At 46.9% G+C, this 25,506-nt stretch overlaps 1 protein-coding gene across 5 annotated transcripts; it reads right to left on the bottom strand.

The window, feature by feature from the left end:
- Positions 1-37: 37 nt before the first annotated feature.
- On the bottom strand, positions 38-25,385 carry ash1l (ash1 (absent, small, or homeotic)-like (Drosophila)). 5 transcript variants are annotated; one of them, XM_017423483.2, is made up of 27 exons: positions 25,177-25,385; positions 24,147-24,275; positions 20,901-21,689; positions 15,865-20,248; positions 12,464-13,127; positions 12,213-12,386; positions 12,026-12,120; positions 11,772-11,845; positions 11,622-11,667; positions 11,371-11,479; positions 11,058-11,264; positions 10,822-10,968; positions 8,697-8,805; positions 8,167-8,316; positions 7,918-7,985; positions 7,391-7,557; positions 7,140-7,292; positions 6,324-6,378; positions 5,815-5,947; positions 4,305-4,574; positions 3,832-3,918; positions 3,623-3,713; positions 3,146-3,284; positions 2,882-3,054; positions 2,586-2,752; positions 1,679-2,171; positions 38-340 (listed from the first exon to the last, which is right to left on the bottom strand). In XM_017423483.2, the coding sequence occupies exons 3-27, from the start codon at positions 21,480-21,482 to the stop codon at positions 198-200; spliced, it is 8,880 nt and encodes a 2,959-aa protein (XP_017278972.1). In that variant the 5' UTR covers positions 21,483-21,689; positions 24,147-24,275; positions 25,177-25,385; the 3' UTR covers positions 38-197. The 5 variants fall into 5 exon arrangements, with proteins under 5 accessions (XP_017278972.1, XP_017278982.1, XP_037831774.1 ...); XM_017423493.2 differs by having other exon boundaries at positions 1,706-2,171; XM_037975846.1 differs by having other exon boundaries at positions 38-334; positions 1,706-2,171.
- Between the last annotated feature and the right edge of the window lie 121 nt (positions 25,386-25,506).

The raw sequence follows: 25,506 nt of genomic DNA, 5'->3' as shown, positions 1-25,506 counted from the left end.
CCATGTTTGTAATGTTCAATGCATTTAAGTGCATGGGTTATTTGTCCTATGTTCATTTTTTTTTTTTTTTTTAAAAGAAAGGTTTTGCATTATACTACTTAGATAACCAAGAAGACTGGGTCAGCTCTCTCCTCCAGAACCCCCGACGAGCTGAAACTGCCTCGAAGTCAGCGCTCCCGAACCCCTCCTCCACCCTCTCAAGATTGAGATGACAGTCTTGGAAGAGGTAAGCTGGAACAGCCGACCCCCCCGCCCCACCTCAGGGATGCATTGTGGTCCGTAATGGTGGGACAACCAGCCGTGCTCATTTCCCTCCTCGCCTCGTCTCCGTTTTCTGCTCCTTGTTCACGTCAGTAAAAGGCAGTGTGCATGAGAGGCATGTAAAAAAAAAAAAAAAAACGTTACTTCCTGCCAACGAAATCGCCAAACCCGAGCGTCCTTCGCCGCAAGCGCCGGCCTGCTCCCTCCTCGAGGAGATATGTGACATCAATCGCTGGGAGGGAAGGAGCGAGAGAAAGGAAGAATGAGGAGCTGGCACAAAAACGAACGCGTTAAATCAAAAACAGTGGAGGAAACAACAGGAAACAACAAACTCAAAGTCTGACAGAGCTGCCTCTATTTTAAGGACAGCGATCAATAAACTTCTTTTACTCTCTAGCAGTTCCAAAAATGGTTTGGAGCCAAAGCTTAAAAAGGAGCACCCAATTTAGACCGGTCCAAAGCAAAGAGCTGCTTATATTAAAGATAACAAAACCAACGTTCAACACTAAAGTAAAATAAATGCAGCAACCTCATTGTTTCTCATTTTCCTGCTCTCACCAGTCGTCCTTCATGAATGATGGCAAAAGCACCGAATACAGCGACAATCACAGCCTCTCCGGTTTCAGTTTAATCTCTGTGCAGCATTTGGAGCTGTGTTTACAAAACTGCCTGCGACGTTTGTGTGTCGAAACCCCGCTTGCAGCTGTATTTATAATGGCTGCCATCATTTTTTTTTTAAAAAGGCAGCGTTCACAACTCTGACAGTCGTTAACAGCGACGTTTACGAAGACTAAAGATGTAAGAAAATAAGTCTGCTTGAGAATTAATTTGTAAAGATAAACACTGCTGCCTTCTGCAGACATAAAAACGTGATAATTGGACGTTTATACTAAAGCAAATCTATTCACAGAAAACTATATTTCAGTAGATCGCGTCGAATTAGTGGAAACATTAACACTTCGTCTACATCTTTTACACTCAAAGATGCACTTTTTTCAGTCTCTGACGTGTGTTCACTTTTTATTTTGGACACACTGGTCAGAAAATTCTATAAGTTTGTGTTTTTATTTGGTATTATTTCTTAATATTAATCCCTAAACTATTTTCTGATCCGTCCTCATCAGGAAACATCAGCAAACACAACCTCAAAAACCTTCCTGCTGCTGCTTCAAACATGAAGAATTTCTTCAAACTTCCAGGTATTATGATTTTTATGTTTTATTCTGTTGAGTATTAATTCAGATTTAGATACCCTATAAATAGCCAAAATGCACAATAGAGTAAGCTAGATGTATACAAAAACACCTTTTCCGTTCCTTCGATATGAAGTTTTATTCATGGAGAAACAGCAGCAGAAGAAACATCTTATGTGTGTGAATGATGTGACAAAGAAACCCACATTTGTCTGTTGACCTACCCCCCTGCTTCGTTCCCGGTCCCTCACCGTTCTTGCTGGGCGTTCTGTGCAGCAGGTCCAGCAGAATCTTGTTGAGCCGTTCCCTCTGGGCCTCTCTTCTGCCCAGAGCCGGATGATGAAGGGGCGAGGACGCCGAAGATGACGGCAGTTCCAGCATCTCCACCATCCTCTCTTTGGAACTCTCCTCGAGCTCCTTGCGGACCTCGGCCTCCAGCCCGTCCTCCTCGTCTTCCTCCTCGTCTTCGTCCTCGTCGTCCCCTCCCCCTCTTCGTCCGCGGTCGGGTCGTCTGTGCTTGGCTGAAAGGAGTTCGGGGTCCTCCATGTCCACGTCGTCGTCTGCTCCTCTTCCGTCTTCTTCTTCTTCCGGTGGGAAGTCCTCGCCTCGCTCGCAGGAAGAGCCGTCGTCCTCGCAGCCAGACGCTTCTTTGGGTCGCTCACTTTTCCACGCTGATCGGCCCCCATTCCTCTTATAGTTGTCGGGAACATAATGAGGCTGCAAATCGGTAGATTAAGTAGATTACGTTAGTTTCTAAATGAAAACTAAGACGGCCCTCACTAATGGCTGATCTAACAGTTTCCCTGAAGCTTTTCCTAATCTCTGTCAATCTGTAAAAAAATTACAACCCCCCCTGATTCACGAGCCAAAAATAAATTCTTAACATGTTAACACAAGAGAGAAAATTACAAAGCGGGTAATTCATTGTGGTTTCCCCTCAGGTGAAAACATAAGCATGTGCGGTTTTTCCTCATTTGTTTCTGGTTAGTTCAGCTTCAATCAGGGCTTTTGCTGGAGGCTATGTAAACAATGAGAGAATTAGAATGAGCCGTAACTTGACCTCCACGCCTAAAATGCCTTTTATAACAGTTTCTAAAACGGTAAGAAACCCCGGACCCTCGTCGGCCTCACCGAGAAGTCTCTTTTAGGCGTGAGCCGCTTTGGGAAATGGTTGAAGGCGTACAGCTTGGTGCAGACGGGGTAGCGGTTCCGGTGGATCTTGTAGAACAGGTGGGCCGACTTGTCCAAGCGGTAGTCGCAGATGTACACGTCCTGTTCTTTCACACCTTTTGGCCGTCCTGCAGGAAGAAGGCACATTTAAACGCTCGTGGCCCGTCAGAGCAGCAAAGATAATGCGTCTCAGCGGCGCCGTTTGAAAGAACCACCTTTAATAAAAATAAATCAATCGAAATAATCTTCTTCCTCACCTTTGCAGTAGGTGTAAAGATCGAGGACGCAGCATGTTCCCACCACTGCCTCCAGGGGGATGATCTCATACAGCGGCATGCGGAACAGCTCGTTCTGGTAGAAACGCCGCGATGGAGAATGGTGCGTCTCGTGAGGGCGGAAGTAGTGATGACCAAAAGCGAACCGCTCACCCCTTCGAAGGTGATAAAGAGCGTCACGCATTATGACGAGGAAAAAAAGACAACCCAGGAGTGGATAACCCTAATGTATTTTTTTTTACTCACTTTTCATTTTTCCACAGTTTTTCAATCCGGAAGATGTCGAGTTTATCGCGGTTCATGTGAGACAGGAGGCGGTAAGACTGCCTGACGGGCTGCCCTTCAGGTGTGCGCCTGCTGTCCCTCATCAGATACACACAATCACCTGCGCACGACACAAACCCACAGATTATTCACCTGCGTCACTTTAAATCCAAAAGAGATTTATACGAAAAGATGAAAGCCTGGCCAGGCATTTCTGTTCCACCTGCAATCAAAGAGGTCTGACGTTTAAAATCACATCATTCGGCGGATGTTTTTAAACTTAAAAACAAACAAAAACACGATGGTAGACTCAAACAACAGATGCGGAAGCCTAAACTGTAAAAAACAACCCTGTAACGAGTAACCAAAAGGGTAAACGAAACCACAAGATTCTTAAATTCAAAACACTCAAAAGCTTTGAAACGTCAACATTTGACAGAAGCACGAAGCGCTCCGTACCTTGGTGGAGCAGCAGGTCATCCCTAAGGAGACAGATGTAGTAGATGGAGCCAGCCTGTGCGTAGCTGGGCTGAGGTATCATGGGAACCTCCTGTGGCGGCAACAACACAGGTGAGGGGGGAAAAAGGAAAGCGGTGATAAATCTCCCCTTGTAGAGAGTTATTAATGAATAAAGCTTTGGTGGGGATGCTTTAAAGGGGCGCACGTACTCTGTCGACAGGCCGGGGATCACACTGCTCACACAGGTAGTGCTCCACTTCAGTCTCCAGGCGCATGCAGTCACAGTGCTGCCACACCTGAAACAACAAAACCAATTTTACACGTGAATAATAAAAAAAAAAAAAGGAATAAAACCTATTATTCATAACAGATTACAGGCCAGCTGGTGCTGTCACGCTTCCCTGCACGAGTGATTCACACGAGCACAGTTGTTTCTGAATTCAAGCTCCATCAATATTGAAAGCTTCTTTTCTTTCTTTCTTTTTTTTTTTAAATTTATTTAAAAATAAATAACATCCACAGAGGACTGACTGCTCACTCTCCTTGGAAAATCTCATTAAGAAACTTCAAGGTGAAGTCTCAGGAGAAATTACAGAGTAAAGCAGGTGCGGCCGACCAGCCAGTGAGAACAAATAAAAACAACAACAACAACAAAAAAAAAGGCTTTTCTTTAACCACTTACCATGCACTTTTCACACTGGATCATCAAGCCTTCGTCTTTGTACATCCCACAGATGCAGCGGATGACGTCATCGTCTTTGTCGTGGGAGCCCGGCCCTCCGTGGTGGTGGTGAAGGTGGTCGCGCTCCAGCGAATCCGAGCTGTCCGCTTCGCTGGCGGTCTCGCCCACGATCTCGTCGATCTGGACCGCGGCTTCGTGGCGGGCGCTGTAGTAGGCCTTCCGCAGCCGGCACACGTCTCTGCCGACGGAGGACTTCTTACCGTAGTATTTCTGGAGAAAACGCAAATGTTTGTTTTTGTTTTAATGGAAAAATAAGGAGACAGTTTGGGGAAATGCATCACACGCACAATGCCTCACAAAAAGTTGTATATAAAAGCCTCAAAATGACACAAATGAGTTTTATCTGTCTGCCTGCAAATCAAACTCGTCAGGATTTTTATCAACACATCTTCAGAGCTCCCTGTCGCTCTCAGTCTCAGACTAATTCACATTCCTCTCACTTCCGATTTAAAACAGACAAGAAAGGTCCTGGTGAGAAAAGGTGACTCTAATTCATACGTCCACTCCAAGCCCCCTCCGGCTCGAGGACCCCGAAGGGCTCTCGAGTGGCACTTGTTTAAACAGCGAAGCTATACAAATGGAAATCAAAAAGCGCCGGCCACGTGCGCGCCGAGGATCAGCGGGCGAGACGTTAAATCCCATTTGGGAGCCGTGTTTGTGTGTGTGAGGGAGAGGGGGGGACGGAAAGCATGGCGCTGATTGGATGAGCTGCACGGTGCCCTGATTAGGCCTTTTATCGAGCGAATGATGATGAGGAGACTCACAAACGTCTCCTAACAGAGTCTGATGATGAACGGGTGCTTTATGTTCCCTGCGATGGTTATATTTAAGTTTCTAATGATCGCTGACACAAATTACCCAACAGATTGACTACTTTCGCTCATTCGTCCCTCAACTACCAACTAAAGATGCTTTTGCAAAAATATTTCCCCTCTGAGACTAAGAATTGAGTATTTCAGAAGCTGAATCTCGGCACGTCTGCGTGCATTTATTCAGGAAATCACAGTCCCTGAAGCAGATAAGAGTTCATTTCTTTTTCCAGAAGCTGTTTCAACTTTCATCCAAAATGACTTGTTGAGATCTAAAAAGCTGTTTGAGCAATTCCAAGGACTGAACTGCCTGCTGAGTCATATTTGAGGATATTTTCCGGAGCATATTAACCTTAAAACGTGTAAAAAATGTGGCTTTAGAAAAAAAAATGAAGGCATCACGTCTTTCTGGTCATCTTTTTGGTCCTAAAAATGTGGTTAAAATGGAAGCAGGCACACAAAATTGAATTTCAGGAACTTTAATTTCCCCTGGATTTGTAATTGTTTTTTTTTTTTATGACTGGAAAGGATTATTACGATCTTAATGAGATCCGTTCTCACAAGAGCACGGCGTGACACTAAAGCAAAAAGAAACAAAAGACGGAGGATAATTAACGGACGCAGCGGATGACACCTCTTACCTCAGCGTTACGAAACACTTTGAGCATGTCCGTGTCAAACGCTTCCACAGTCTTATAATGGCCGGTGAGAATCTGCTTCTCGATGGTGCTCAGGTCCAGGGGGTCGGACACCTTCTCGTAGTACTGACTATTCCTGTTGGTGCACAGAAACACAACCAGCCTTCTTCAATCCACTTTGAAACCGATTCTAAAAGGTTTTTTTTACGCCGGATTGAAAGAAAAATCAGTGCTGCGTTCATAAATATGTGCTAATGACAACTTTAAGTTGTCGTGTGGGGGAGGACACAAAAAGCTGTTTTTGTTTTGACACCCACTGATTACCATCAATACCAGACACACACACACACACACACACACACACAGGCAGGCTGTCACGGCACAAATGCGTGGTGAAAGATAAAACTGTTACACTGTGTGGGAGTTGTACACAAACAAGACAAGATAAAGTAACACTGTTGCCTGGAAAACAGAGGAACGTTACGAATGAATGAATCCGTTTGCGCTCTCACCTCTTCCTGGATGGGAGGTTCACCAAAGGAGCGGCGAGGATCTGGCCAGATGAGTCTGAGGAAAAACAAACAAAAAAAAAAAAACATCTCTGGATATCGAGACGCTGAAATATTTGTTGGCTGTGGCTGAGAGAAATCACTGAATACAGAAACCACCTGACTGATACGGAGGAGGACAGGAGCCATGTATAAAAATGACTCCGGGTTTGAGGGCAACGAGAAGCTTTTGTTTGGTTAACGCCGGAGCTACTCGGTGAGAAGACAAACATCACATTTAAGAATCTATGATCAATAAGAAGAAAAAAATGGACATGCTACATTTAGGTTTCAGATAGCCTTTTGCTAGCTTTAACTTTCAGCTACAGTCCTGCTAGCTAGCCCTTTTTTTACTTTTAGCTAGTTTATTGCTAACCTTTTGCTACTTTTAACCAGTGTTCTGGTTCTTTTAGCTTTAACATCTCAGTTTAAGCTTCTTGAGCAAATTTCTGCTCAGCATTTACACAGATTTAAAAAAAAAACCCTACGATTTCTCTCGTTTCCGCATCATTTTCCGACAGATCAGTTTGGGAGTCTGGCAGCTTTGTTTTGGTTAAATACATTTTAAAAAGGGCCAGCTTCTGGAACAGGCCTGAAGTAGGACCCAGTGTCTGCCTAAGTCCTAACAATTCCTGTTTTTTTGTTTCCCTGCTGGAAACAGGAGGGCAGGATGTTAGCTTTGTGCCGAATGTAAGAAGTGACTCAGTGCGTTTCCCTTCAGCTGCCTGCGGTGAAGATGCTACAGCCGACGGTGTAAATAAATTAGTTCACACCACTAACCCTTGTAGCTTGTGATCATGTCACAGATCTCCTTGAAGATGTGCGCGAGGCGTGCGGTGCGCGTGACCTCCGTGTTTTCTTCGGCGGCGGCGAGTCTCCGCGTGCGCACAGACCGCGACGTCTGCAGAGCCGAAAACTGCGTCAGGAACACATCTGGGGCGAGAGAGAGAGAGAGAGAGAGAGAGAGTTAGGAACACCTGACGGTAAATCTGTGTTTTATCGTGTCTCCTGAACGCTGCCTGGAGGTTCACCTGACTTGATGTTGCCGTCGTCTCTGATAACGCCTCCCCAGCGGGCGTACATGGAGAGGCTGCCAGCGTCCCGCTCCCTCTCACCCTCTCGCTTCTGCAGCTCCTGTTTCTCCCTCATCTTCTCCCAGTTTCTCAGGAGAAAAACTCGGTGCTTCAGCACAAAGTTTCTGACGGTGGCAGAAGAGAAGACAGAGTTTTTTTTTTCTCTTTTAAAGGACCAAACGTTTAGCCTCTTTCTGTTTTTAGATTTGGAACCAGAGACTCCGAAGGATTATTATTGTGTAGTTTAATCACTAACAGGATGGCAAAACATAAACCATCCACCTGTGTTTGCAACCAGATCTGTAAAAATCTAATACTAAAATCTCAAAATGTGTTAAAAGAAATGATGCTGTGTAAAAAGAGATCTTTATTTTTTATTTTACCTGTGACAGAATGATCTAAGGCTTTTAAAAACAGTTCCTACCTAATGTTTTATAAACGTTATGTGTGTAACAGATTTTACTCTCAGGTTCCTCGGTGTTTACCTCTCTCTGTTAGACATGGGCTTCATGAGATGTGGATAAAACTTGCTGCTGTCGCTCGACTCTTCCTCCTGCAGTTCAAAGAAAATTAGTATTAAGATGAAGGTTGGATCGTAATAGAAAACACAACTTGGCCTGTTTACTTTAGGAGCTGCAGCTTTTATTCTTGAAATCGGTCTGAATTTGACCAATAACTCCAAAGATAACTTCAGGAGAAGCTCAGAGTACTTGTAATTTAAATGAATGGCTCACTCGTTTTTTGAGCTGGTGTTTGGACTTCCTTTTTTCCTTGAGCCGACCCAACCTTTGAGCGCCCCCCGTTTTTCCAGGCAGGCCGTTTATGCGCTGACTCTTCCCTCCAATGATGCCCCGGCAGCTCTCCGAGAAACACTTGCACACTTGCTGCACGGTGAGGCAAACAGAACGAGCCGAGAAAACGGGAATTTAGCATTTAGTGCAACAAACATGATTTTGATAAAAGATTGAAGAATCATTAATTATATATTTGAAAAAGGAGGAACAGTCGGTAAACAGTGGAAACCAAAACTAGGGTCATTTCAAATTTAGCCAAGAAAGGTAAACAACAGTTTGTTGAAGCCACTGTGTTGAACTTTATTTCACTAAAACTCAACCTGGATCCTCTATTTTTGTTTTAAATAAACCGCTTCCCTTATATCTGTTAATATTTGACAGAAATCGAGAAGTGGAGCATGAACTTGTTTCAGCTTCTGCGAGCCAGAAAACGTTTTGAGGAATCACTGGTTTACTGGCTGGTGTGTCACCTGCTCTTCGGTGTTGAAGGAGTGGAAGTTGTAGTCGTAGGTGAGTTCAGTGCCGCTGTTGATGTCTTTGAGAGCAAAGAGACCGATCCTGTACACCCCGTTCACCGACCTGCAAGGAAGGAGCAAAGTTATTTAAACGTTTTAAACCAAAGCCACCCTGTAACCCAGGGGTGTCAAACCCAGTGGCGCAAGGGGGCCAAAATTAAAAATTTGGTCCTAGCCGAGGGCCAATCACGATCAATATTTATTAAATGACATAAATTAACCTTGGTTTTAGATGTAATATGTCAAATCATTCATATAGAAATATCAATGACCTTTTCCCAGTTTCTTTAGAGCAAGCATACTTTAATGAACACAGACAAATAGATCAAACTTCAAAAAGCACATCATTAGCAGTCATTTCTTATGCCTCACTCAGTTTTAAATACATTTTTTAACATTAAAACAGATTTTTTTAAAAAAGCCATCAACAAAAACCTTTTCAATCAGAAATTAAAACTCTATATTATTGGCTTCTAAATCACTGTCAAGAGAAAACTTCACTATTAGGCTCAGTTTTTTAAAGCAAAATGAGAATCAGAGACTTGATCTGTCCCAGACTGGAGGGCCGGATGAAATGTTACAGAGGGCCGGATCTGGCCCGCGGGCCTTGACCTTAACCCCATAAACATGCAGAATTTGACATTTGAAACAATCCCTCCACGGGGTTTATGGCAGATGTTAAGAGGTCACTGGTTCTTCTGCAGATTAGCTGTAACAGTTTGTAAATAAAACCCTAAAATTCAAATATATTTTCATTTAAATTTGCCGTTTCACAAAGGAGCCTGTGTCTCGGCTTCTCGTTGTTCTTCTAAGAATAAAGCAGAGCGCTCTGTTCGCCAGCCGCTTGGTAATTTATTCCTTCTACAGGGGTAAAAAGCTGCTTCAGCACATTGTTTTCAAGCACTTTCGCTGTATCTAAGGCCGCGGCGCATACAATCTCTCCTCTGTGACAAGATGAATGACTCATCAGGCTTTGTGCTGGAAATCCTCCATCCTCATCGAGGCTTTTTTTTTTTAAATTTTATTATTTATTTATATTTTTATAGCTGAGCCTCTCTACATTACATCCACCCATACACGGGCTGATGGCCTAGATGACGAGCTGCTCTTTGTTGGAGGTCGTTGGCTCACTCTGAGGAAAACGGTGGCAGGTCGGCTCAGACGAGTTTCCAACTGCTGTTAAATTCAGCCAGGCTGCGCGAACAACCCCGTGGAAAACCAGCGGCCGTTTTTGGCAAAGTGCGAGTGACTTTAAGCCATTTAGCTCAGTGAGCACAGGCGAGAAGCGAGGTGACTTCCTCGGATTACCACAACACCAACGCATTAACAAAGTGGAGCCTTCTCGGTTCCAGTGAGGCCAACCTGCTACACACGTCCCTTTTATCCAAAAAGAAATATCTTATTTACACTGAATCTACTTACTTTGTTGTTTTTTAGCAAATCTTAAAAGCCAACACTGATTTAAAAAACAAACATAATTGATCTGATGTGACATTAAAAATATAAAAACCATTAAAAATGGTCAGTAAGCTGGAGAAGGATTATTTTGTCTTCGCTTATTTATTAAAATATATTTCTACTGAGTAAATTGCTAGCCATTCCCGGCGTTTGCTCTGCAGTCAATTTGTCTCGGGAAGCAACTAATTTCAACCAAGTAATCAGACACAAACAAAGAAGCAATTAGCGAAACGAGTTAGGTAGGAGACTAGTCAATTTTCCAGTTTAATAACTTTAAGTGTTATAGGCATTTAGAAAGCGAAATGGTGATTAGGTGGAACAATTTCCAATCTGCTTCTTTGAGAATGCACTCATACCACGCCATAAAATGGTTGGTAATTTAGTCAGACTGACTATATTTTCGGAATACAGTAAACTCCACCAACTTTGACCATTAAAGCGTGATGCTGAAAACAGCATTCTGCGTTTACGATCACAAAACAAACGTGGGTTTTAAACCAGGTGTGGTTGAATCTGTAACCTCCGTTCAGAAAAGGAACCCAAATGTATTTTTTCTCCGTTTTTGGTCAGAACCCAGAGGAGCATTAGAAGGGAATTGGTTTGAAGCTATTATGACACCCACCACTTCTGCATCTCACAGTTAGGCTCACAGCTGTGGTTTATGAAGCGCGCCTCATTGCCCATTCGGTAGCTGTCGATCACCATCCCACTATCCAGGTTCAGACAGTAGTGTCCGCTGTGGGAGAAGTACTGCTGCATCATGCGGTTCCTGCGAGGTGGCAGACACGAAGCAGCAGAAGATTAAAAGACAAGTTCCCCCCCTCTGTCGCCTCGAAAAAGAAACGGAACGCGCCTCACCTGAACTCCTGCTCGCTCACCACTTCGCCCAGGTATTCGATGATAAACTGTCCGGAGCGGAGAGACTCCTTGGTGCGGATGCCCCAGCCTTTTCCTTCAGCGCGGAACCGCTCCAGACACTGGACCCACTCGTGCCTCTGGATGTGCTGGTTGTCACACTTGTCGCCACAGGGACAAGTACTGGGAGAGCACTCAGCAAAGCTCATTCTGAGGAAGAAAAAAGTCAATCAACTCACATCCCTGTCTGAAATACTGCAGCTACTAATGAGAAACCCGTAAAGAGCTGCGTTTAATTGGCGTTCGGTGACGTTACCTGTTCAGGCAGTCATCCAGGCAGCCTTTTTCAGCCGAGCTGTCAGGAGACCTACAGTTGCATGTGGTTGTTTCGTAACCGGAGAGAGGCTTCACGTCCACGTAAACATCTGTCATACGGAAACATGAGGTTACCGACTCGCATCCACGCTTTCTGACGCCTTCTCGTGGATTGAAAACATTATCAGCGGCACACAAAACGGGAGATAAAACCAGACAGAAAACATAAGCCGAACAAAGCCAATTACTCACTTGATCTGATCTTTTTATAAAGGGGGACATCGGGCCTCTTGTGAAGCTGAAGGGCAAAAACAAAAAAAAGCAAAAAAATATAGGTTTAAACGCACATGTAGGTTATCTGAAACTGCTGCTCTGAGCACTGTTCTGTTTAGGAGAAATCACCTGATCATGTTTCCACAACCATAAGATGTCATAAGGCAACTGGAAATCTATGCGTTTCTGTCTCAGGTACTTCCCTGTAAAACACAAACCAAATGAAATTTAGGGCAAGCATGTAAACCAGGGTATCACTTTCACGAGGCCACCCCAAAGTGAAGAAACATGACTACCGTACAAACTTTCACTATAACACATCAAAAGTAGATGTGACAGCGGGGGAAAAACACAGGTCAGTAAGCTTTCAAACCAAAACTCACCAACGTGAATCGGAGCAGGAAACAATCCATATTCATGTTCCCCTGGTATGTACTCCAGCTTCTCCTTCTTCAGTTGTAAAAGCTGACTGCGAGGGCTGCAGGAAAGGGAGAAAGGAACGTGAGAACGGTGAAGACAGCCACTCGGGGTGTCGGCGTCAAGCAGATTGAAGCTCTCTTTGTGACTCACTCTTCAGTCTTATACACATCAGAGTACAGTCCCGCTTTCTGGAACTTCTTCTTCGGAGGTCTGGCTGCTCTCTTCTCTCGTTGGTTGTTCATGGGCAGGGGTGCGGCTTGTTCTTTGGAGACGGGACCCGGGCCTTCTAGGGAACTCTGCTCCTCTGGCTTCCTTTCTACCGGGCTGAAAGTAGAACCCGAGGTTAGTCAATCGTTCTTGAAGGAATAAAAGCAGCTACAGTTAAATGAAACACGACTTACTTCTGAAAGTGCTGATGCACTTCTTCGGCAGGCCAGCTTCTTCCTGTCCCAGTTCTGGGCCTCGCAGCCAGGTTACCAGGGTTCTCCTCTTTTTCTGGCACTTGCTCCTCAGTCTCTTCCGCCTCCTTGTCTTCCTCGATCTCCCCCTCCTCTTCGTCATCCTCGTCTCCCTCCCAGTGCTTCCTCCTCTGACCTTTTCTGCGCTGCCCCTGGACCACAGACTCGATAGCATCTGCGACGGTGCTCCCCTCCCAGCCTCTCCGCCCGGCGAGCCGCTCTGCCGCGCCGTCTCTGTGCCGAGTTGGATTCAGTTCAGCCACGGGGGGAGGGGAGGGCGGCGGGGAGGGGAGGGGGTACTTCCTGGGACGTCCGGGACCCCTCTTCTTCACCATGTTGTTCCCTGTGCGAGCCTGCCTCTGCAGTTTTTTGGCACGCAGGATCTTGTTGACGTGATGCAGGCTGCGCTTCGACGGCTGCGCCCGATGGGACAGGTGGGGCAGGGAGGAATCCAGGTAAAAGTCCTGAGGGGGTGAGAGGCAGGAGGAGGAAGGGGAGCTGTGGGAGTGGAACAGAGAGGGTTGGTGGTGGTGCAGCTGCCGGTGGTGTAAAGATCCTTCAGTCCCTTCAGAGGCGGAGACACCTCTTGTCTGAATACCTGATGACCCTGGAAAAACACAAAACAAAATCAATGCTACATCTGCAGCCCTGAATATCACAGAACAGAGCTGAAATCAGAATACGAAGAAAACCATTAAATATTGCTTTCCTGCATAATCCAAAACTGTTTTTGACAGGATCACTCTTTATTCTATTTTTGGTTTCCACTATTTGCCCTACTCTGCTTTCCTTTATTACAAAATGACAGACACTGCTACACTTTCACACATATTTCTCCTTTTTTTCATATTTTTCCAACCCCTTTTCTTTGCCTAACCTAAAAGAAGTTTCTTCAGAGTTTCTATGTTTTTACATAGTGTCGTCAAAAAGCAGCAGTGGTGGGAAAAGATTAAAGATCAGAGCAGGACTGCAAGTATGTTGCATAAATTCACATATTCCTGCAAATCTTTAACTTTCTCATTCACAGACCTATTCACAACAATATTGTGCTCTTGTGTTTCACAATAAGAACATAAAGGTATAGAAATCATTAGGTATGTGGGCTTTGTTTTGTTTTTTCTGAGTTTTACACAATAAATTTGCTTCTCTGCCCAACACTACTAACTGCTAACGGCTGACATGTTTGTATTCTGCGCACCGTCACAGGAAGTGGACGCGCTGGGCCGATTCCTGGTAGAACCAAATGGTGCCTTACTCAGGAAAGGTTTTAATCGAGTTAATGTCAGAATAATAATAATGTTCAACGACGATTACTGACATCACTGCACTCAGGTGAGGAAAACCCTCAAGTTGGAAAGAGTCAAAATACAATTTAAGTTAAGAAGTGGGCGGCGTTAGTGTCGTTTGAGCTGCAGCGGATCTACTCTTTGACAGACGAGATGCTATCCTACACCACTGTTTTGACATAATGCAACATGCTTGTTAGCTTCAAATGATGTTTTAACTCCAAGACAATATGTTATTATGAGAAAACTACAACTCTTAAAGGTTCCAGAGGTTTGAGAGGTGGTTTCGCTTCTCATCTGACAAACGGCAGGCACAATGCAGAGAGAGTATCCTTGGTTAATTAAAAAAAAATAATTAAAAAAAATAAAAATCACGTTTTTCATCTGCAGACAACGATATTACAGAAGTGTAATTAAACCCTCAGGAGTACAATGAGTGCTCAATAAGCTTAAGCGTGTAGGGAAGTTATATTTTAAGCTGCTTTAATCCACTGCTGCTACATTTAAAACAACCACTAAACGCTTGACACATTAACATAAGGTTTAATGACATGTTCCTGTGGGAAAACTGAGGCTCGGCCATTACAGGCCATCTTACTTCATGCACTGAACTGTTCCTGAAGCACAAGTACAACACGCGCACCTTCCATCGCTTTCACATGTTTGTGCACATGAGGAGCATTGAAACGAAAAATGACAAATGCAGATTAATGTTGGGGCAACGCTGCTGTTGTGTTATTTTATATACCTTTTGTAAAAACTACTGAAAGTCCAGCTCAGCTCTATCTTTAGACCCTCTTGAACTCTTCTTCTCTCACGTGGCCATCTACACGTCCTCGTCTTGTCATATTCACCTACTTCTGTCGCCACTTGTCTTACGTGCCAGCCGACTCTTGACCTCTAATGTCACCGTGCTGCCTGTGAACGCTGGCTGACCTGAAGTCCAACGCCGTAATCTGGGATTACTTGGCTTGTTTTGAACTGCGCCACACTACCTTGACAAGAACCTTTTAACACCTCATCTTCCTCTGAGACGCTCGTTTAACGTTCAACTGTACTTATTAACGCTGTTGGAACCGTTGCTCGCGTGCGAAGGATCACTTCCTCCCAGCAGCCACTCGGAGCAACGCAGAGAAAGCCAGATCACTGCTGAGGAGCAATGCCTTACATCAGCAACATTAACTCGGCCCAGGTGCTGAGTGGACCGCCGGATGGAACTAGGCCTCACATTGTGGGCTTTTGATGAAAAAAAAAAAAAAAAAAAGACTTCTAAAAATATCGCGTTAACAAAATATTCCGCCCCTTCAGTAACACGATCTCTGACAAAAGTGCTGCATCAACTGTGGCAAATTGTGGCCCTCTAACCTCAGAGAAAATCCAGCTAAAGCAATCACACGTTCTTCTTCTGCCAAGAAAGAGTAGACAACGGTAAAAGCTACCAAATGTCTGACGTTACAGGAGATGCAACGGTGCAGCTACCCTATTTTTACTTTCAGAGGGTGGACAGCTCGGAGGGCTACAAATAGAGAACCTGTAATTTATTAATGTTTGTTGTAGCCACAACTTAAGTGCGGACGGTTCCTGCTCTAACCGCAGCACAATCGTTCGGCACGCAGCGAGGGAGGGTTCGTGGGACGCGCGTGTTCATGTGCCGAGATCAAACGGAGTTGTAGAGCCCACTTGCTGCGGTGAAAAAAAACATAAATAAAAATAAAAAAAACTGCTGGACAAATTCAAAAGCCAGGAGTTCAGGTTGGATCTGACTGCCTGCTGCACACGGAGCCACTGATACCCCAGCTGTGCCAACATCCCATCAAACATTAGCCAATTACATTCAGAGAATTCAGGAGGAGGCTGCGTCAGAACTATTTTTGGAAAATAAACGCAATACACAACTGACTTTGGTACTTATTAAACTGAAATTTGAGTTGTGTGAATAGCTTAAAGGTATACAAGATTTTAGCTACAGATTAGCTGCTATTGTAACGTGTTGTATGCTGTTGTAAGCAGCCCGTTCAGACAGGTTTCTTAGCTTTACTCGGACAGAACTGGACTTACCCAACTCCCTCCTCTCTGCTGACGTTGAGCGGTCCTTCCTCACCGGCCGATCCACGTGGCTGAAGTTGGAGCTCTCTGTAACCATGTCCGCCTTTCTGTTCCTGCCGACTTTCAGTGAAGTTCGGGTCAGAGCCGAGGCGAAGAGATTTGTAAGATTAGGAGAACTGTGAGCTTTTACGTCCTCTGTGGGAGTGAGAGGCTCCTCGTCCTCGCTATCTGAGCAGCCTGCTGCGTCCCCTGCCCGTCCATCGGAGAACGAGCCCTGGCCGGGGGCCATGTGGCTCCGCGAAAGCTGAGAGTAGTCCGCTTCAGAGCTGCCCATTCTGAACCAGGATGCGACTGGATGATGGCCTTTCGAGCTGCTATCCAGCGTGAGCCGAGAGGGTCCTAAACAGGACATGGAGCTTTCTTTGCGCTTGTACCTTTCTGCAGACGAGGACGAGGAAGAGGAGGGCGAGTTGGCAGAGGTAGCAGCAGCTTGCTTGCTGGCAGTGGTACTGGAAGTGTCTCTTCCGAAGCGGCATCTTTGTAATGACTCGGCCATTACCAAACCACCAACTCGTTCTCCTTTACTCAATGCTACTTTGTCAGAAACACCAGCAGCAGCTCGGCTCCCTGATCCACTCCTTCCTGCTTCCTCCCGGTCCTCCTCGGAGCAGCGCTCTCTGTGTTTGTGTCTGTGTTTGTGTTTATGATGCCAGTTGAATGAAAGATCAGAGGACATGGGTGGGAACAGGACAGGGGACCTGCCTCCTCCCAAGTACTCCTGCCTGAGCAGCTTGTGTTTCTTCTTGTGAAATTTGGAGGGGTTCAACAGGAGATGTGAAGGGTGGTGATGGTGCATGTAAGGCGTGGGGGGAGGTGGGGGGAAAGACGGTGAGTGGTGAGAGTGGTGGGATGGGGCTGTGTGAGGTGACTGGTGGTGTGGGTGGGGATACAGGGCGCTTGCAGGAGGATAGCCTCTGTAATAGCCCAATCCCAGAGGTCCAGACGAGTAGGGAACGCCGTAAGAAGGGTGGTAGAAACCTCCACTTGAGAGTGGGAATCCCAGTCCAGGTACAAAAGGAACTTCAGACATGGAGTCCCTCAGTTTGGGAGGGCGTCCACGTTTCTTCTTCATGTCTGGTTTCCGGACATAGTGCAACGGGTCGCAGGAGTAGGCAGGATGAGAGTAAAACCGGCCAAAATTAACCCTGAAGATTGTAGGCAGGAGGTCCCTGTGAACGTAATGATGAGGAGGAGGACCACTCGGGCCTCCGATTCCACCACCAGGTCGGTTCCCCAACCCCGGCATCCTACTTGTTCCCGGTGCTATGCCTATTCCGCTGCTGAGCCGGTGCCCTGCAGAACGGTGCGTTATCCGTATTTCACTTAGCATCACAATTATTTCATCCAGCTCAGCAAGAAAGTCTGGGTCAAGCCGCCGAGACCGCAGCTGCAAATACTTCTTCTTTCGTTTTCTCTTCTGTCTCTTTAGCTTGTCGTAGCCGGGGCATCCGTGGCTGCGGCGTTTACACTTGTGCTTATGTTTCTCTTTGTGGCCCAGTAGGGAGGAAGTGGGAGCTGTCGGGTGAGGTCTCCGGGGGTCGGGTGATGACCGCGCCCCGTGGGGTGACGGAGATGGTGAGGGATGTTCCATAAGCACAGCGGAGTGTCGACGTCTGCCTCTGGAATTAAGGCCCATCCCTGGAGCAATTGCCGAACCCATGACACCTGGCATTAATAATCCCATTCCGGCTGGCATCCCAATTGCACTCAACCCGCCGGTCCCTCCAGCTTTCTCTCCACGGTCAGATGTGCTGTTATTGTCTGTTCCTATGCCACTGTCACTGGGCACGGTCTCCTCACTGTGGGACTCGCTGACAGGTGACGGAGTGGCTTCTTTTAGCTCGCTGAGGGGAGCTGGGGAGGTAGGATGGAGTGGCCGGGGAGGAGAAAGCTTGTGATAATGATAATGCTGCCTGTAATGATGGTGGTGGTGAGGGTACCCGCGGCAAGAGGACTTTTTCTGAGACGCTGCTGTGGCCATAGAGGATAATGAAGAACCCAGGACCTTGTTAGGAGCTGAGAAGGTTGGGGGAGGGAAGGAGAAGGTGTTGTGGCTGTGATGGGAGCTAGAATAGTGAGAGTGACCTGAAAAGTGCACTGAGCCGGGCTCCACGAAGCTGGCATCACTGATGGGACTGTGGCCTCCGCTTGATTGTGAGAAGGAGGGAGAGGGAAAGACCTCCGACGAGGAGAGCTGGTGCTGAGACTGATGATGATGGAGAGGGGAAGTGGTGTTCGGAGACAGAAAGGGTTCTGGCGATGACACCGTAGCCACTGCTTTTGGTTTACGGCCTCTCCTCTTACCCATGTATATTGTCCCCTTTTTGCTAACATTAATTTGTGGCCCCAACTTCCCCCCAAAAGAAGCAGCTAGGGAGGATAGTGACTGTGTTGTAGATTCCACAGAGCTTACCATGGCACTGGTGCTGCTTTTAGGAGTTTCTTCTGTTCTCGGGCCTAAAAGGATCTGACTCAGAAATCGTTTGCGCTTCACACTTTTCATCTTATTGATCTTGCTAATAATAGTTTTCATAATAAGCTGCCCGTTCCCTTTGCTGCGGAACCGTTTGTCTCCCATGTCTCCTGCCTCGGGAGCTAATGTGGGAGGCTGGCCTTCTTGGGGTAGAGTCGGAGGCAGGCGCTTGGGCCGTCCACGTTTTCTCGGCATAGGCTTAGGGGGGTTCAAGTCCACCTCTGGGTGAAGCACAGGTGGGTCCTGCTCTTCCTTGGACTTCAGCAAAGATGAAAAAACTTTGGAGGATGCTAGCTTATTAGAGGAGTTTCCAGGGGTTGGGGCATCGAGTCTGGGCATTTTAGACTTTGACCTTCCTCTTTTGTTATGCCGGGGTGGAAAAAGCTGTGACACTGAGCTTTGAGGCACAGGATTTGGTCTGACCTTATTTGGGTTTGGCGGCCTGCCTACAGGTCTTTTAACGGGTGGCGGCGGTGTTTCCGAGCTTGCAGATGAGGGCAGGGTGGTTTTGTTTTCGCTGAAGAGACCACCCTGGTCCGTTTGTTGACTCTGCATCTTGCTCATAACGTGAGTCCAGCGGGGTTTACTCCCCCTGCGCTTTTTGAAGGGTTTACTGTCCTGCTCGTCGTTTGAGTCGAGGGATGAATCCGGAGAATCATCTCTAAGAGGTGTCTGTGAACCTTCTTCATCCTCCGGCTCAGACGGAGAAGGTGCCCTCTGTCTAACAGGCTCAGGAGGGCTCGTACTTCGACTGGGTTGACTGCTCTCCCTGCTGGGACTGCGCTTACTTGGACTGGAACTTCTGCCCCTCTCAACACGCAGTGACTGATTACCTGCTCCCCTGTCTTTCCCATCTGATTTCCCCGTTCCTGCTGAAGGGGGGCACTTGGTTAAGTCTCTGGGGCTTTCGCTGTCCTGCTCCTTCTCGCCCGCACCACTTTCCTCCGCCAGAGCTGGGGACTCTTGAGCATGGTGTCCTTGTGAGGGAACGGGCGAGCCCAGGTGACTCACTGCGCTCACCGTCCTCTGCTCGGCTGAAATGGAGGAAGAGGACGAAATTGGGCAAAACGGGGAAGATGTGGCGTGCGGGGAGCTCTGAGAAGGACGCGACTGTGGCTTAGAAATACTGCTGCTGCTGTTTTCACCGTTGCTGTCCTTTGACATGGATGACAGGCGATTATAGGGGAACGCAGGGCTGCTGCTGCGACTGCTGCTGTTGCTGCTGCTCATGTTAATGCTGTTGTTGCCACTGCTAATAATAGCCTTTCCAGACCCATCCGAGTCCTCCTTCCTTACTTGCATCAGGATGGAGGAATTTTCTGAAACGCTGTCTTTGTTCCTAGAACCGTAAGGCCGACCAGGTGGTCTTGACACAGGGGGCGGGGGAGAAAGGTGCAACATTCTTGAATATGTGTTCCTATTGGCCATGGCCCTGTCACGCTGCTTGGCTGTGGGAGCCATGAAGCCTGAGCTTGGAAGGGGGGGAACGGGATCAGTCTTTGCGGGTTTAGCTGGCTTAGGGGTCTTTGATGGCGGGCAGGTTGCTATAAGCTGGGCTAATTTCTCCGTCACCGTCGGCGCTCCCCAACTCTGAACACCCTTGTCCTTGTCTTTCTGACCTTCTGTGCTGTAAATGTACTGAGGAGGTTTAACGCCGTCAAATGTTGGTTCTTTTGATGCAGGTGGTGGCGAAGAAGGCGAAGATGTCCGCGGGTTCGTTTGTGGAGTTGGCGTTTTCTTCCCGGAGGAGTGCAACTTGCTGTCCGGTGGAGGGCGGTGAAGATTGAGGGGTCTCTCGGACGCATTAGTGGTCGATTTTGTATCAGACTTCGAATCCGACTTGCAATCTGTCTTTGGTTGGCCCTGCAAAAGAAAATAATGTAATGCAGTAAGTGATTAACAACATCTAATGAATAATTCCGTAACTATGTCATCACATAAGTTTTTAAATTCAAATTTGCAGCAAGTATATGACACATTAAAACACACCAGCAAACTTCAATCCAAAAGCACGTTTTTGCTCATATATTACAGCTCTGTAATTAAACTTTCAACCCACTGCTGTTGCACACTGAGAACCAGGAAGGGAGGGAGGAGTTACTCCATGAGGTCAGACTGGGGACAGAGAGGGAGAGCTAGTAAGAGGGGGTCATGCAGGGCTGGAGTTGGGGGGGGGGTGTTGGAGAGGACACAGCTAGGCAGAAACAGAAGATAGACGACACAGAGACAGGGAGACTGGAGAGGGTGATCCATGATGAATAGAGGCAGGCCAATTTAGAAGACAAAGAAAACTAAAGAACAATTTATGCCCCGCTCTTTATCTGTGCGCTAACACAGTAATTACAAGGGCAGCTTTGTTGTGGCCCGCTGCCGTAGCAATGACTGGAAATATTCAAAGGAAGAAGAGTAGGTAAACAACTTTGTGGACAACAAAAAAGAAAAGTTTAGTAAGTTAGCCAAAACGAAACTTAAGTTTCATCAAAATACGAAAACTGGCAGCACTCGTCCTCCTTACCCTTTTTGGAGCACTCCCGTTCACTTGGGAGGGTGACGGGGTTTTAGTGATGGCAGGAGGAGCGGGAGGAGATGTAGGAACTTTCACAGAAGGAACCGATGAAGACGACAAAGCCGGCGGCTTGCTCACGCTCAGACTCTTCTCCTTCTCCTTGTCCCGGCCCTTCGACGGGCTCTGACTGCGAGCGCCGTCGCCTGCGGCCCCCGCACGGTTCCCGCGGGCACCGCCCCCGCCGCGAGCCGTGTGCCTCACCGTGGCCCTGAAGGCCGGTCGGCACACGTAATTCTCCAGGATCTTCGGGGGCTTTTTCATGCGCTTGGTGTGGAGGCCGATCTTAAGCTTGACGTTGCCCTCGGACAGGCTGCTCTCCTTGACGGAAAACTGAGACTGGTCATCGCCGGCAACTCCTGGCCCGCCTGCGCCGGCAGGGACAGCTGCGGCTCCTTCTTTTTCTCTGTCCCGCTTCTTCTCGTCCTCGTCCTCTTTCTTCCCGCCCCCTCCATCCTTCTCTCGCTCTCCTGTGGGAGCACTGGAGAGAGGTGGGGGTGGAGTAGCAGTTCTCCCCTGAACCTTCTGATCCATCAGAACTTCAACGGATGCAGACTTTTATTACGGGGAGACGGGGATGTTGTGGAGACCAGGTAGAGTTTTTGTGCGGGAGGGGGATGGGATAGGGGTGGAGGGGGGAAAGGGGAGAGGGGGTAGCCGTGAAAGTGAAGCTCTCCTTGTTTCGAGGCGGCTTTGCTCCCTTCTTCGCTGTCCAGCCCTCTTTCTCCGTCCTTCAACTGCCTGCGGAGACAAAGGTAACGCAAGGAGAAAGCAGAAAAGAGAGGACAAGAAATAATTAGCCACTGCAACACAGAAAAAAAAAAAATCAACAAAACAGAGACAGGTTTAAGCAGCGTCCAACAACTAGGAAGGATGATAATGATGTAAAGCTGACGCAGGGAATTAGAAACTGTTTGTCCTCTCCGGATTATTTTTACCGTGTCCTCTCCTCGCCGTCCGTATTAATAACGTGCGACCCACTTACGCAGCCAAAGGCGCTCCTACCTGAGAAATGTTATCTTTAGACACGGGGGGGCCCACCTGCAATTTGCAAACCCCACCTGGTCTGGAGTCGACAGTTAATCCCACAGCCTTAACCGAAAGAGTGGCCGCTTCAGCGCCCTGGTGGCTGCGATCGCGGCGAGCTGCTCATACCCCGCCTCAGCACAGCAACAGACAGCAGAATACTTCTTAATTGTGCTCCGCAGAGGGCAGCCCAATTCAATGAAGTTGTCTACGGCTCCCTATAGCTACTGAGTGATTTAATGCGGATTCGCCCCCAAGCAGGTGCTTTCTCTTTGTGAAGTCATTTGGAGGCAATTCAGAACTGTGACCTCAGCACATTAGGTCCCTCTGGGACTGCACAGACGATCCGGCTGCCTTTCCCAGCCTCTAACAGCAGCAACTGTGAGTGAGCGATTAAGCATCAACGTGCCAGCGGTTTTCCCTGTACTCTACATTAGCGGCGACCACTAAAGGGGGGGGCATCTAATGGAGCCTCAGGAAAGTCAGCACATCAGCAAAGCATCCGCGGCGAAAGGAAGACGGGAATATTTTGTACATAAAGTCTTGCACAATGTTTGTTTTGGATTCGGACTTCCAAAACCAGAAGTCTCTGTTCAGCTGAACCGTGTGTGACTTTTGGATTGGAGCCTGAAGTTTTCTGATGCCCACCATTCAATGTTTTCTTTCCTCGAACCCCCCACCTCCCCCCCTTTTCTTTAACAGTCCATGAATCTCTGCACTCCTTTGGTGTTTTCTTAAAGCCCTTTTCCTGCCCCCTTCTCCTCTTATTTCGCAAACTTGGAAGCCACTGGTGACGGCGCACAAACTACATTTCGCTGTGCTCCAGCTTTAATCAAAACCACATTTCACCCACATCGCCCACTCCGGCCGAATACGTTCTCCCGAGCACCTCCTCGCGCACGCGGTGACAATCGCTCCCCTCGCGCTTTGATACTCAAACACTCGCGGGCTGCCTGACTGCAGGCTACGCCATAAATAAGCCGCAAAATGACACAAGGTCTGAGAAGAGCCTGTCAGGGTGTCGAAACATTTCTATCCAAGGTGCCTTTTTTAAGGCTGATTCGCTGTCTTTCAGATTAATAATCCTCAACATCAACGCACATTAAGTTAGGCAGCTAGGTACTTTCATAAATGCAAAAAAAAAAACCCGGCAAGGACAACAGAAGTGTACTTTCATTACCAGTCATACTGCGAAGCGAAGCAACGACAACCCGACTGGTTGTTAGGACTGAAATTAGTCACCCTAATGACTCTTTACACCGGCTTTCTGAGTAACGGTCAAGAATTACAGTAAAAATAAGCGCACATGAAATGAGAGCGGACTTTAAAGCATACTATAAATACCAGAAAAGTCACAGTATCAGGGCAACAAACAGGGAAAGAAAAAAAAAGGCAGAGCATGGAGGAACGTAGTAAACAACTTCCAGGGCCCCCTCCCATTTCTTTTCTACTCTTACTCCCACCCTCCCTCCCTCCTTCCTCGCTCGCTTTTGCACACGTTGTTCATAACTGCTGATTTCCCTTTGGCCAGAGCAATACTATCCCACCCACCCGCCCACCCTCCCTCCCCTCGCCTTGCACAGATCATTCACATGAGGGCTGGCGTCTGTCCCCGAGAGCTCCCTGTCATTTTCAGGGCTTTTTAACGCCACGACCCGGAACCAAATTCCTTCGCCGCCACCTCCGGCTTTCATGTCGTCTCGTCACCCAAAGAGCTGTGGACCTGCAACACACCGTTAACTGTTACGAACGGAAGCGGCTCAGACGTTGGGAAATCCACCAAATCGGTGCCGGAGTGAAAAAAAAAAAAAACAGAAAGAAGTGACACAGGTGTCGATGGCTGAGACGCAGCCCTGCAGCTTTCGTTTCGTTACCGCCTGAGAAAACTGAAAAACGCCACAGTTTGACCAGCTTTCATCTGGGTGCTTTCCTCTCTCTGTTATGCAATGAGCTAACCAGCAACAAAAAAAAAACCAAACAAACAAAACGAACCAAATTAGTTTAATCTCCATTTGGGTTTCCTGTACAGTCAACACCGGCTCTCATGGGACCAGCTCCTCCTGCCTGCAAGCCGATCACCGTTTAGTCATACCAATAATCTGAAGAAAAGCCCAACCTCAGACACGTAAAAAGTCCTCGCCGAATCCAACCATCATTACCTCCAACACTCACCTCTGAAACAGTCCAGAAAACGGTGTTCACATTATTCGTCTCTCTGTCTGTCTCTCTTCCTTGTGTATCAACGTGGTGGCCACATAATGTTCTTTTTCCTTCTTTGCTCTTTTTTTAATCCTCCAAATGCTGAAACGGCAAAAACCAAAACATGGTCAGAGCTTGGATAGTCACAGCTAAAAAAGAAAAACAACAAAAAGACAAAAATATAAGCAGACTCTCCCTATCCCTGGGAGTCAAACTACAATGTTTGTGTTGTTCTAATTAATATATATATATATATATATATATATATATATATAAAGCGACCTACAGAGGCTGACCTTGCCAGCTCTGAAGAATAAAAGTTGACGATGGTGGAGCTGGAACAAGCAAAGCATCGCTCCAAATATATACATTTATATATATATATTCATAAATTAGGACAGCAGCAGGCAAGGTGGTAAAGAAAAAAACAGCTTGGCTTTGGCTATTCTGCACTCATTTCAACCCTAACATTATAAGATGTTTTAGTTTATTTGTAACAAAGTGCCAGCTGACACTAAAACACAGCTCTGCAACATGATTGTGTATCAATGGCAGAGGCGAGGAGCGCGTTTAAAGACGATCGGGGCTCAGTTCGCAAAGCAAACCACGAACCCGCACCTTTTTTTTGTGTGGGGTTGGAAGGGGCTGAATAAATGTGTAGCAAACCCCCCCTGCAGATTTGAGTAAATCTGCAGTCACAGAGATACATAGAAATGAATAAAAATGCGCGTTTTTCTTGCATCTCTGCCGTCACACTCGTGTTACTACATCTCGGGCTACGGCGGCTAACGATGCACGGGAGCTAAACCCGAAAAAAAAAAGAAAAATGTTACTACCCCGCTTTTACGTCCAATCGAAAACACGAAATCTTAAATAAATAAATAAATTTAAATATTACATCTCCGTGATAGGAAAAAAAACCCATAACAGATGCAGCGCCGTGTAGGTTATTAAAAATAACACTAACTGTCAACAAAATGGCGGCTGCGTTGAATCAACAGACCTGAAATGGATCTCCCTCTATTCCTCCTTCCTTTGCGGTTTAAAACATTCCCCTTCTTCTTGCGGCTGGTATCCGTAATATCTCCGGGAGATGCTCCGAAATCCACAACGAGTCGCCGTTAGCTGGGCCTAGATGTGTCAGCACGGGCCTCTCTCGGTAATCGGGCCTCCATGTCTGCTCAGCCCGTATCGCTACTGTCTCCGTACAGCACGGGCATTCAGTCCCACGGCGGAGGTCTATGGCAGGTCGTTGTGGCATATAATCAAACTACACATCTATTTTTCTTATTTATTTATGTTTATTATTTTAGGTTTCAATACTGGTGCGTTC

The sequence above is a fragment of the Kryptolebias marmoratus genome, linkage group LG5 (assembly GCF_001649575.2).
Source record: "Kryptolebias marmoratus isolate JLee-2015 linkage group LG5, ASM164957v2, whole genome shotgun sequence".
Taxonomy (NCBI): Eukaryota; Metazoa; Chordata; class Actinopteri; order Cyprinodontiformes; family Rivulidae; genus Kryptolebias; species Kryptolebias marmoratus.
The sequence above is the reverse complement of the archived record's forward strand: the minus strand, read 5'-3'. Positions and strand labels throughout refer to the sequence as shown.

Bases quoted from the DNA above. Each gene is read 5' to 3' on its own strand.
- ash1l (XM_017423483.2), bottom strand. From the start codon at position 21,482: ATGGATCAGAAGGTTCAGGGGAGAACTGCTACTCCACCCCCACCTCTC. The intron at 11,265-11,370 runs GTAACGTCACCG...TTTCTTCCTCAG, and splicing joins CTGGATGACTGCCTGAACAG to AATGAGCTTTGCTGAGTGCT. The intron at 5,948-6,323 runs GTGAGAGCGCAA...GTGCACCAACAG, and splicing joins AACCTCCCATCCAGGAAGAG to GAATAGTCAGTACTACGAGA.